This window comes from Mustela nivalis, assembly GCF_964662115.1.
Source record: "Mustela nivalis genome assembly, chromosome: 4".
In the NCBI taxonomy this organism is placed as follows: Eukaryota; Metazoa; Chordata; class Mammalia; order Carnivora; family Mustelidae; genus Mustela; species Mustela nivalis.
Window position 1 is genome coordinate 80,847,745 of NC_139023.1, and position 13,065 is coordinate 80,860,809.

Consider the following 13,065-nt stretch of genomic DNA (forward strand, 5'->3'; position numbering starts at 1 on the left):
AGAAAGTAGAATTCCAGGCTTAATACTCATGATGAATACAGATGGAAAAATACTCCAAAAAACATACTAGCAAACAAAATTCAATAACACATTAAAAGAATCATATGCAATTGTCAAGTGGAATTAATACCTGGGAGGCAAAGATGGTTCAAGATATGCAGATCAGCAAATGGGCTATACCACATTAAAGAATGAAGGATAAAACTCGTGATCATCTCGATAGACACAGAAAAAGCATTTCACAAAATATAGCATCTATTCATGGTAAAAAATTCTCAACAAATTAGAGAAGAAATGTACTTCAACACACGAAAGGCCATATATAACAAGCCCACAACTAACGTCATACTAAATGGGGAAAAGCTAAAATCTTTTCCTTTAAGGTCAGGAACAAGACCATGGTGCCCACTCTTGCCACTTCTATTTGGTATAGTAATGGAAGTGCTAGTCAGAGCACTTACAAGAAAAAGAAAGAAAGTGCATCCAAATTAGAAGTGAAATTGACTCTGTTTACAGAGAACATGATCCTATATATTGCAAAAACCCTGAAAACCCCACCAAAAAAGTCATTTGATCTAATACATAAATTCATTAAAGCTGTAGGAGGCAAAATCAACATACCAAAATCAGTTGCATTTCTATACACTAACAGCAAACTATTTGAAAAAGAAGGAACAATCCAATTCACAGTAGTTTCAAAATGAATAAAATACTCAGAATAAATATAACCAAGGAAATGAAAAAACTTTACACTAAAAATCATTGGTGAAAGAAATTGAAAGTCACATATAAATGTAAAGATACCATCTTCATGAACTGGGTGAAATAATATTGCTAAAATGTCCATACTATCCCAAACAATCTTCAGATTTGATAAAATTCCTATCAAATTTCCAATAGCATTTTTTTTAAAGATTTATTTATTTATTTGATAGAAATCACAAGGAGGCAGAGAGGCAGGCAGAGAGAGAGGAGGAAGCAGGCTCCCCGCCGAGCAGAGAGCCCGATACGGGACTTGATCCCAGGACTCTGGGATCACGACCTGAGCTGAAGGCAGAGGCTTAACCCACTGAGCCACCCAGGCGTCCCTCCAATAGCATTTTTAGTAAAAATGAAGATCCTAAAATTCATAATGGGGGCATCTGGCTGTCTTAGTTAAGCATCTGCCTTTGGCTGGGGTCATGATCCTGGGGTCCTGGGATCAAGGAGCCCTGTGTTTGGCTCCCTGCTCAGCAGAAAGCCTGCTTCTCCCTCTCCTGCCACTCCCCCTGCTTGTGCTGTCTCTCTTTCTGTCAAATAAATAAATCTTTTTTAAAAAATTCAGAATGAATCTCAGAAGATTTTGAATGGACAAAGCAATCTTAGGATGAACAAGCTGAATGCATCACAATTCCTGATTTCAAAATATATTTACAAGTCTTTAGTAACCAAAACAGTATAGTACATGTGTAAAAAGTAGATACATAGAGCAGGAGAACAGAATAGAGAGCCCAGTAGTAAATGCATGCATTTATGGTCAGCTGATCTTTGACAGGAGTGCCAAGAACAGGCAAGGGGGAAAGGATAGTCTTTTCAATAAATGGGAAACATTTCCCAACATCCAGTTGGGAAAACTGGATGTCCACATGCAGAAGAGTGAAATTTAACCCTTATCTCACGCCATATACAAAAACCAATTCAAAATGGATTCAAAACTGAAATGTAAATCCTGAAACTGTAAAACTACTAGAAGAAAATGGGGAAAGTTTCTTGACGTTGGTCTTGCACTGATTTTTGAATCTGGCCCTAAAAGTACAAATAACAAAAGCAAAAATAGACAAGTGGAATTTTATCAAACTAAGAAGTTTCTGCATAACAAAGAAGAAAATCAAGAGAATCGAAAGATCACCTACAGCAGGTGAAATATTTGTGATTTGTAATTTGAAATATTCGTAAACAATACATCTAAGAAGTTAATATCCAAAATATATAAGGAAGTTGAACAATTCAATAGCAAAACAGATAAATTGCTTTAGAAATAGGAAAAGGACCTGAAGAGATTTTTCTCAGAAGACATACAAATGGCGAACAGGTTTAACAAAAGGTGCTCATCATCACTGGTCATTAGGGAAATGTGGATCAAAATTACACTGAGCTGTTACCTTACACCTGTTGAAATGGCTGTTATCAAAAAGACAAAAGATAGACTCCAGGTAAAGATGGCAGAGCAGGGTTAAAGCTTTTGGCTGACTACATTCAGCAAATGTAAACTTACCCAGATTGAATATGCTTTTACTGCTGTAGCTGGAGGAGCCCCTCCAGTGGGAATTAAAGCTGCAGATAGTGTGATATTAGCAACTGCGATGAAACAAATCCATTCTTTATGATGAGCAAGGTGTACACAAAGTGGAACCAACTACTGATCATGTAGGCTTGGTGTATAGTGGCAGGGGCCCAGATTATAGAGTGCTTGTGCATAGAACACAGAAACTAGCTCAGTGATACTATCTTGTTAAGCAAGAACCTATTCTAGCAGCTCAGCTGGTATAGGAAGTAGTTTCTGTGATGCAAGAATATACTCATTCAGGTGGTATTCATCCATTCGGAGTTTCTTTACTATTTGTGGTTGGAATGAGGGGCAACTGTATTTATTTCAGTCAGATCAATCTGGAGTTCACTTTGCCTGGAAGGCCTCAGCAATGAGAAGGAACTATGTGAATGGGAAGGCTTTCCTCAAGAAAAATAACAAAGACCTGGAACTTGAAGATTCCATTCATATGGCCTTAAAGGAAAGCTTTGAAGGGCAGATGACAGAAGATAACATAGAAGTTGGAACTGCAGTGAAGCCAGATTTAGGAGGCCTACTTCAACTGAAGTTAAGGATTACTAGGCTGTTATTAGTATAATAACAAAGTGATTGGAAAATCCAGAATTTCAGATTATCCCTCTATTTAACCATGTTTAAAGTATGTTTTGTTTTGTAGGCTTTTTGTATACTTATTTCTACATGGTTTAATGGACTGATGTTTTTTAAATGACACTCATAAATCATAATAAAGTTAAATTAAAAAAAAAAAAGAAAAGAAAAAGAAGAAGAAGATAACCAGTGTTGGTGAGGATGTGGAGAAAAGGAAACCCTTGTATATTGTTGGTGGGACTGTAAATTGGTATAGCCACTATGGAAAACAGTGCATGGAGTTTCGTCAAAGAATTTTAAAAACTACCATATGATCCATTTCTGGGTATATATCCAATGAAACAATATCACTGTCTCAAAAAAGATATCTACACTCCTATGTTTGTTGAGGTATTATTTACAGTAGCCAAGATATGGAAACAACCTAAGTGTCCATCAACAGATGAACGGATGTAGAAGGGGGAGAGTAAATAGATCTAGTTATCCTCCCATTCTCTATTTTTTTCTTACAATTTGTTGAAAACCTAGGCTGTTTGTATTCTAGTTTCCTCTGCCCACATGCATATATGTGATGCCATTTATCTTGTTTCTCTGTCCCATGTAATTCCTAAAAACTAGTAATCAAATCAAGAGGCTTAGCCTGATCCATTTTAGATTACATTAAATGATATATTTTTGGACTTCAGTTTGGAGGCACATAATATGTGATTATTTCTGATGTTAGCATCTTTCTGATTTTATCATCCTTTGATGATTGTAGCCTAGATCTATCGTTAGGAACTTTATCAGCCAAAGTTGATATAGGAAAAAAGAGCCAAAGTATTATGGAAATAAAAGACCATATATATTCCCTCTGACACTTATTGACCAGGGTAATGTTCATAGTATTTGATTAGCTGGATTGAAAAAAAGGAAATTTTTAAAGATAGGAATAAAAATTAGCAACATATAGAAGCCATATACATGTTTGAAGTTTGTGTCACCCAGTAATCCATTGTTGAAAAAGTTCAAGAAATATAACCTGTTTAAATTGATAAAACAAAAGGCTTATAGAACTGGAAGTTTAATTTTTAAGAAACATTTTTAAGTCATATAACAGGAAAATATGAAATAGGTCTTATTATAATTTAGTAATACGGACAGCTAATGTGTCTTCCTATGGAGTTGATTTAAGTGATAAAAGAATTTTGATCATTACCTACTTCACCTTCCTTACCATTAGTTTCAGTTTATCCCCTTGAAGACTTCATTACACAGTGATTCTCACAGTTAGCAAAAATTTGAAAAGAAGTTCCACATAGATTTTCTAGGTGAGTGGTAACAGTTCAGCTTATTAGTTGAGATTGCTAAATTGGTTGTATTTGCCTGGGATAATACAACATTGTGAAACTACATATTTCAAGTCTACAGTGAAGAGAAATGGGTCAGAGCAAAGAATACAAAAGTCTGTACTATAAAACATAACTTCTTGACTTTCATTACAGATCATTGTTTAAAGGTTCCTTTTGTTCTTTAAATTAGTTCCTCGGAAGAGATATCACGTTGCCAAGAAATGATTCAGAAACTTCAAAACGTATTGGAGTCTGAGAGAGAGAACTGTGGATTTGTCAGTGAACAAAGGCTGAAACTTCAGCAAGAAAATGAACAGTTACAGAAAGAGACTGAAGATTTAAGAAAGATTGCTCTCGAGGCTCAAAAAAAAGCCAAATTAAAGGTATTTTGAAGCCTAGTTAGAGTTAAGTGTGTTCTTCGGAAAGTCAAAATATAAAAAATATTTAAATATTTACCCAGTAAAACATTTCTAAGTCTTTTTTTTTTTTTTTTGGCCTTTTCATCAGATGACACTAAATCATAATGCAGAGCATTAACCAGTCTTTTTTGTATTGTAGAATTTGGCAAGCGTACTTGAAAATGATTGCTTTCACTATCCACACACACATAGAATTCTTTGCAACCATGAAATACACTGATATTGTTGCCAAAGCAATTTAAGCAGTGCTAGCAAAACTATAGATTAGATAACTTTATAGACTGCCATCCTCTCTTCTTCTATAATAGCCTCTTAAAAATTGAAGTCTAAAACCAGCTTTATAGAGCGTGCTACATCAGTATGCTCTGAGAACCTCTCATAGATAGTCTGAAATTTCCATGCAAGGGGGAGGGCAAGGGACAAAAGTCTCCTTTGGAAAAAAAATTCTCCTTTATTTTCATTCTCCTCTCCCCTTCCTCATGTTAATGTTTAACATACTTTGAAAATAGGAATGAGATAACCTGTTTAAGGGAGTTTCAAGAAGCACAGATGTCATTTTGAACATGTTGCTTGCCTTACCCCATTCCATGCAACTTTTATGAAAGTTGTCATTAACTCTTTATGATAAAGAATTGTATCTTCCAGTTTCATAGAAAGAATATGAGGTGGCAATATTCATGTTTCACTTTGTTTTTTGTTGCTGTATACTCATAAGAAGTTACATTCCAACCTAATTCATATCAACACATATTTATTGAATGCCTCCTACTGCAAGCATCAAACACTGTAGTTATTTATAAAAGCTTGAACTCTGAAAGAGAGCCTTATACAGAGAAGTTTCTACTTTATGCTTTAGTCTCTGGGGATTCAAGACTTGATATAAAGCTACAGTAATTAAGACAGTGTGCTATCAATATAATAATAATTAGGTTGATCAATGGAACAAAACAGAGTCCAGGAACAAACATTTTTCATAATCACCTCATATATAACAAAAGCATCACTGTAGTTCAATATGGAAAGAATTATCTTTATAATAAATGATGCTAGATCAGCTGGGTCCATATTTTAAAAATAAACCTTGACCTCTGTATCATGCCATACATTTAAATTAATTTTGCTGCCTTGTAGACCTAAATGCAACATATGAAACAGTGGAGTTTCAAAGAGAAAAATCTGCATGATCTTGTGTAAGAAAGAATTTCTTAATGTGAACACAAAAGACAATAATCATAACATAAAGATTATTTGGATTTTATTATATTAATATTATTGGGTCATCAAAAGACACCATTAAGTACAATGCTGGGTCTGGTTTGCCAGTTTTGCCTTTTAGAAATCACAACCTTAATTGTCCAAAAAAAAAAAAAAAAAAAAGATACCTTTAAGAAAGTGAGAGAAAGTATTTATAATATAGGAAGTATTTGCAATACATAAAATATAGATAATACATGTATCACATACATTTATACTATAATAATATATAGATGCACGTTTATATAATATAATACAAAAAAGGACTATATCTAGACTATAAAAGCTGTTACTAATTAATAATGATAAAGCAGCAATTAATAAGGAAAAACAGGTACCTTATTTCCAAAAATATTTCAGCAAAAAACTGAAATATGCACTTCACAAAAGAGAATATGTGAAAAAATGTTTAACTGCATTATTTATCAACAAAATATAATTAAAATTACAATGAGGTTCCACAGCATACTTACCAGAATGGCTAAAATTTAAAAAAAAACTAAGAGCATCAAGTGTGACAAAGATATAAAGCAACTGGAACTTCCATATAATACTTTGGGAATGTAACTTGATATAACCACCAGTTAATGGTGTCTTTTAAAGTTGGATATACAGACATACAGTGCCAAATAATGCCGGCTTCATACCCACAGATATGAGTGCTTATGTTCATGAAAACATTCATATAAGAATATTCATGGAAGTTTTAATCCTGTCAAAAATTGAGAACAACTCTAGTGTCCATCCACAGGAGATTCCATAAATAAATGGTGGTGTACTCATATCATGAAATAGATACTGGAATAAAAAAGAATGAGCTATGTCTATAAGTAATAAGGGATGAGTCTTCATAGACCTAATGCTGAACAATGAAGCCAGATATTAAAAAGCTCAAAGACCATTAATTTCATTATATGAAAGTGAAAAATAGGCATAATTACCTATGAGGATGAGATCAGAATAGCAGTTACTATTTCAAAGGGTGAGTAATGATTAGAAGGGCATATGAGGGAGCCTCCAGGAGTATCTAAATCAGAGTGGTGACTGTGGTATGTCAGTAAGTGTGTAAAACTTGAACTGTATCCCTAAGACTTGTGTAGTTCATTATAAGCAAAAGATAAATCTTGGCAAAGGAAGGTCAGTAGGATTGTAGATAAAACAAGAATAGTTTTGGGTTTGATGCTTATGGAAGCTGGGTGATATGCATATAGGGATTCATTGTAATATTCTATTTTGTGTATGCTTGAAAGTTCTCATACTAAAACATTTCCATAATAAAATAAGTCCAGGTACTTTGGTGAAAAAATATTATATCTTCCTCTTATATTTTAAGTTTCATATTATAAATTTCATATGGATTAATAACTGAAAGCTACTAGTAACACGATAAAACAGTAGGAAATGTAGGCAAATGTATAAATGATAGGTGGAAAAGAACTTTTCTAACAAGCGAGACCAAAATAAAAGGAAGAAATTGCAAATGAATATATTAATAGACTTAAGTATATAAAGTTTTTAAATATTTAGGACCACTTTTTAAGTGTTTAGAAAGGAAATAACTGGGGGAAATAATTTTAATAAATATGACAGAAGACATAAACCATTTATATATAAGGAGCTTTGAAAAATATTCAAGGTGAATATTTGTAACCTATAATAAAAACATGTATGAGACATGAACAGAATTCATAAACTAAGGAAACAAATTGCTAATAAACAACTTTTTAAAAGTTTAAATTCACTGTTGATTAACTGGATAGATACCAGTGTGAGTGAGTGTGCAGCTGAGAGTTTAAAGTGGTACAGAGTCTAAAATTTGTTCATAAGAAAATAATTAGAATATTCCATAATTTTAAAAATGCAACACTATTCATAATAAATTAGAAACAACTTATCTAGAAATAAAGGAACAATGAAATGGTACATATCTGCAAAATACTTTATTGAGTCATCATTAAAAATTATTTCCAAATAATTTATAATATTTTTATATTGCTGTGTTCTAAGTTTAAAAATAATAAGGAAAACACTTGAATATATATATATATATATATTGCAATTCTGTATACACTAAATTCTAAAATTCATAAATAAAAACAATGATGTAGAAGGAGAGGTAGTTATTCTGAGTTGTAGGTTACAGAGAACTTATATTTGTTTTTAATTTTTTAATTTTCCATTATTTTACAATATACATCTGCTTTGGGGTTTTGGTTTTTATAATGGGGAAGACAGGAGTCAGTGACTTTCCCCTACCTGGTACTACATTTTGTTTGTCTATCTTTAATAGTTCAGGATAGTAATTGATGTTTTAGAGAACAAAAGAATGACCAAAAGCTTATCTATCCCACGAATCCCATCAAAACTGCCTTTTTGCCAAGTCTGCATCTAGCTTAAGAATTATTGGTAAATAAGGGGCAGAACTTAACTAACTAGATAGCTATAAATTTTATCTTATAAAGGAGGATCACTGTCAGATAACTGCTGCTTTTTAGCTGATTCCTTCTTTGCCAACATAGGAACCTAGTGCCACACTTCACTGCTTTTCTTCCTCTTGAAAAAGAGTGTGATCTTCCATAGAAAAACTGAAACGAGCCAAACACATCAAGACAGTTGGATATTGAGAGGTCAGTTGGCTGAGAACCTTACAACTTATTATATGAAACTTTCATTTGATCTTAAGGCCACTGCATTCCTTTAAGCCCTAGCTTTCCCCTTTTCTTACGTCTCTGTTCTTTCTGTCAGGGCTCTCATTTCTTTGTATCTAAATGCTCCTCATAAGTTCATAAAATTAGGAAATGGATAGTTTTAGCATTCCAATCTGTGTGAGTGGTTCTCTGCAGGGGAAGAACACAAAAGAAAAAGGGAGGGAGACCATGAGTAATTTCTTCCTCTACCAATATACTGAATTTAATCATCAGTCATATTTTTGTTACAGGAGACCTGATTATAGCCCAGAGTCTTCCAACATCACTGCCAGCCTGTCCACTTTAACAACTGAAATGTTATCAACTAAAGGATCTGGGGTGTGTTTAAACACTAAATTTTGATACCAAAAAGCCATCATTCACCTTGTCTACAAGTGCTTTCATAACTTTCCTGTTTTAGGTGCTGACAATGTGATGAAGACATGGTCCCTCTGACCAAAGCCCCTCCTTAAAAACATAATTTTTGCATTGAGATGGACAAACTTTAAACATATATTTACAAACTAATAAATGCTTTTTAGGAAAAACTTAGGGCTTATGTGTTTATAAGCTTGTAACAGGGAACTGATTTTGTCTAGATAGAAGCAGTAATTGAGCTAAGTTTTAGAAGTTGAAGAAAATACCTAAGACAAGCAACAGGGGTAAGATTATTACAGGCAAAGGAAAAAATTGTCAAAATGAGCCAAGAATGAGAAGGCATTGTGATAGAAACAAAGAAAGAGAAGGGAGTATTGGCACAACACAAGCTTGTACAAGTAGGCAGAGACCAGGTTATCATAAAGGACCTCAAAACAAGGCTTGTCAAATTGCAAATAGATGTTCCAAGAGGAAATGGGGAGTTAACTAGGCAGGCTGACTTCTAAAACTGTATAGATACATATATCAATATGTAATATATATGTGAGAGAGATGCAGACAGAAATACACAATTCCGCCTAACATAACCATGGTTTCTCCAGACAAAGTTGAGATTGAGGCAAAGAAGGAAAAGGAGTGTATTCAAATCTAAACTTATAGAATCCAATAATACAAAAATTAATAAAGTATCAGGGTCAAGGAGCCTCAGGAGGCTCTAATACAATACAGAATTAATAAATCCAAGGTGGTTTTCCCGGGGCCAATATTTATAAAGTCTTAAATTTCCATTTGTGTACTATTGGAGAAAGAAAATTTAAGCAATTTAGGAAACACGTTGCATTTAAGCAGAAGTAGTAAGAACACCGTGTTTGCAGTTTACCCCCATAAACCATGGATTTTGCTGTTGTTGGGTTTTCTTCGGTGTTGAGAAAGTTGAGTCCCTGTTTCATCCTTTTTGATCTTGAAAATTATATATTTATACGTTGTTTATATATTTTATATATATTAAATATATACATATTTAACAAATTATTAGAATCTATACCAGCTGTGCTGATTTTAAAGGCACACTACTTTAAAATACCTTAAGATACTCTTTGTAGTATTTCTTTAGTATAGTAAGATATAGATGGCCCTAGAGTACACCAAAGAAATTGTCCTAGTAACTATTTTCTCAACTGACTCAAGGATGGTAATAGGTAGTTTCAGTCTAGATGCATGCAAGAGAAGGCAATTCCTTACATACATTGAACACCAGAGACCATTAGGGCTTCATTCTCTCCCTGATCCCCAGTGAAGAAAGCTTCTAGAGTATCCAAAGAGCATCTACTTACGTTTATTCTGCATTAATGTATTTTTACTGTAATGACATAAATTATCTAGAAATCATGGAAGATATTTCCATATGAGATTCTAATAATCATTATAGTCCTTTTTCCTGAAAAAAAAAATTTATATCCCAACGGAAGTGGTAAAGAACTTCTTGTATATTATTTTCTTTTTTTTTTTTTTTAAGATTTTATTTATTTATTTGACAGAGAGAGACCACAAGTAGGCAGAGAGGCAGGCAGAGTGAGAGGGGGGAAGCGGGACTCAATCATGACCCTGGGATCATGACCTGAGGTGAAGGCAGAGGCTTTAATCCACTGAGCCACCCAGGTGCTCCTTGTATATGATTTTCTTTACAAAGCTCTTTGAAAGAGTTTGAAATTAATATGAGGTGACTTGAGATTTTGAGTTGTTGAATACATTAAGGTGCCAAGAGGGTGGTACACTTGGAGAGGTCATAGCTCTGTAAACTTTTTTGTAACGGCTTTAGTAAAAAACTCTCAACTACTGACAACATGAATATTTTCCATGGATTCTAATAACAAGTTAAAGTAGATAATAAGAGCAGTTTATATTAGATAGTATACTTTTTTCCTACTGACATTTTAAGGTATTGAGGAAAGTGTTGCAAAAAAATTATGGTCCATCATAATTCTGGTTTCACTAAATTTATGTTGTATTATAAATTTAGGCATAATAAATATAATTACATATAAATCCACAATAAAGGATAAGTCTTCATTTGTGATGAAGACATATTATAAACTTAATTTTTATATAGATTTCTTATCAAAACATTTCTGTGCCACAGACAACACAATGATTGATTTCTTTTGTGTATTATCATTGATCGGTGTATCTCCTACAATATCACAAAAAAAGATGCTATGTTCATTTTATTCCTTAGATCAGTACAATGGAACATGAATTTTCAATAAGGGAACATGGATTTGAAGTTCAACTGAGAGAGCTGGAAGACAGTAATCGAAATTCCACTGATGAGCTGAGGCATCTCTTAGTGACTCAACAGAAAGCAGCCAATAGGTGGAAAGAAGAAACAAAGAAACTTACTGAAAGTGCAGAAATTAGAATCAGTAATTTAAAGTAAGTCCCTATTGTTTGATACATTTTACAGAATAAATTAACATTTAATGTCCTTGCCATAGTGTTCTTTAAAATGTCTTGTATTTTTATTAAGTGTTTATTGAACTGTTTTGAAAATTATTAAGCATTATAAACCAGAACTCATACTGTATATTTTTGTAAATTTTATACATATTCTACAAAATATAATAATTTTTGTTGGAAATAGCAGTTTAGAATCTTTTTTTTTTTTTAGATCTTATTTGTTTATTTGACAGATAGAGATCACAAGTAGGTTGAGAGGCAGGCAGAGAAAGAGAGAGGAGGAAGCAGGCTTCCCTGCTGAGCAGAGAGCCTGATGTGGGGCTCCATCCCAGGACCCTGGGATCATGATCTGAGCCGAAGGCAGAGGCTTTAACCCACTGAGCCACCCAGCACCCCAGCAGTTTAGAATCTTAACAGTCTTTGCATATAAGCATAGCATAAAAATGTTTTGTGGTTGCAACAGAATTTGATTGATTTGCAAAGCCTTAAGTATTTGCTCTGTGGCCCTTGAAGAAAACGTTTGTTGACCCCTGCCCAGAAAGTACTTGAGCTTTTTATGCTGAATGCAATGGAGATGCTTTGGAAGGCTTTGAGCAAAGTGAAATAAATGATCAGGCTTAAATGTTCAACAAATCAGTTTGATTACAGTTTGAATAGACTGAAGAGGAGCAAAGGTAAAAGGGAGAAGGTAGGCGAGTACTGTATAATTGATACATAAAATGTAATTTGGATTAGGTTTTAAAGGGTTGTGTTAGGGTCCGTGATCAAAGGAATGAGACTGATACAAAGCGAAGGTCAAGCAAAACTTTATTTCGCACCAAGCATCAAGAATCAAACTGACCGGTCAGGGCTATCTCTTACGAAAAGGTGATGACGATGATCCCGACAAGGTCACTCCCAAGAAGGCCGCTCCGGAGGAGGCTGCTCTAAATGAGGCTGCTCTGCAGATGAGGCCGCTCCATGATCGGAGCCACTCCCAAGAAGAGGCCACTCTCAAGATGAGGCCGCTGCTCCATGAGGTTGCTCCCCAGACAAGGCCACTCCCAAGAAGAGGCCATTCTGGACAAGACCGCTTCCCGGACGAGGCCGCTCCCGACGACGAAGAGGCAACAATGACAGCGACAATGACAAGGAGGACAACCCGGATGACACAGACTCTGCTCCCCACGATGCCACTCTGGCAAGGCTGCCACCCAGAGGAAGCCACCGCTGCAGACAAGGCCGCTCGTGGCTCGGGGTGGCGAGGCATTTTGTGGCGAGGCTGCTGGCAGCTAGGGGCCGTTGGCATCTCAGGGCCACTGGTGTCTCGGGACAGCTGGCATTCCAGGGGCTGCAGGCGTCAGGACCGCTGGGCCGCTGGACTGCTGGACCGCTGGTGTCTCGGCACCGCTGACGTCTAGGGGCTGCAGGCATGGGGGACCGCTGACCACTGGACCGCTGGTGTCTCAGGACCGCTGACCACTGACCACTGGGCTGCTGGACCACTGGTATCTCGGGACTGCTGACCGCTGGGCCGCTGGGGGTCTCAGGACCGCTGGCCTCTAGGGGCTGCAGGCGTCAGGACTGCTGACCACTGGACCACTGGTGTCTAGGGGCTGCAGGCGTCGGGACTGCTGACCACTGGACCGCCGACATCTCGGGAC

General features: G+C 35.4%; 1 protein-coding gene and 1 pseudogene across 6 annotated transcripts in view; both read left to right on the forward strand.

Annotated features, from left to right (window-relative positions):
- Positions 1-13,065, forward strand: part of SCLT1 (sodium channel and clathrin linker 1) — a 180,767-nt gene that overhangs the window by 119,383 nt on the left and 48,319 nt on the right. For all 5 annotated transcript variants that reach the window (XR_014311298.1, XM_082729127.1, XM_082729128.1 and 2 more), the window contains 2 exons: positions 4,418-4,610; positions 11,202-11,398. Coding sequence is in view for 4 of the 5 variants with exons in the window: in XM_082729127.1 (XP_082585253.1) it covers positions 4,418-4,610; positions 11,202-11,398 (390 nt within the window). In the remaining variant the exon portion in view is untranslated. The remainder of the gene's footprint in view (positions 1-4,417; positions 4,611-11,201; positions 11,399-13,065) is intronic.
- Positions 2,199-2,920, forward strand: LOC309863871 (proteasome subunit alpha type-2 pseudogene; annotated as a pseudogene). The gene has a single exon. The product of its transcript is annotated as a proteasome subunit alpha type-2 pseudogene (transcript).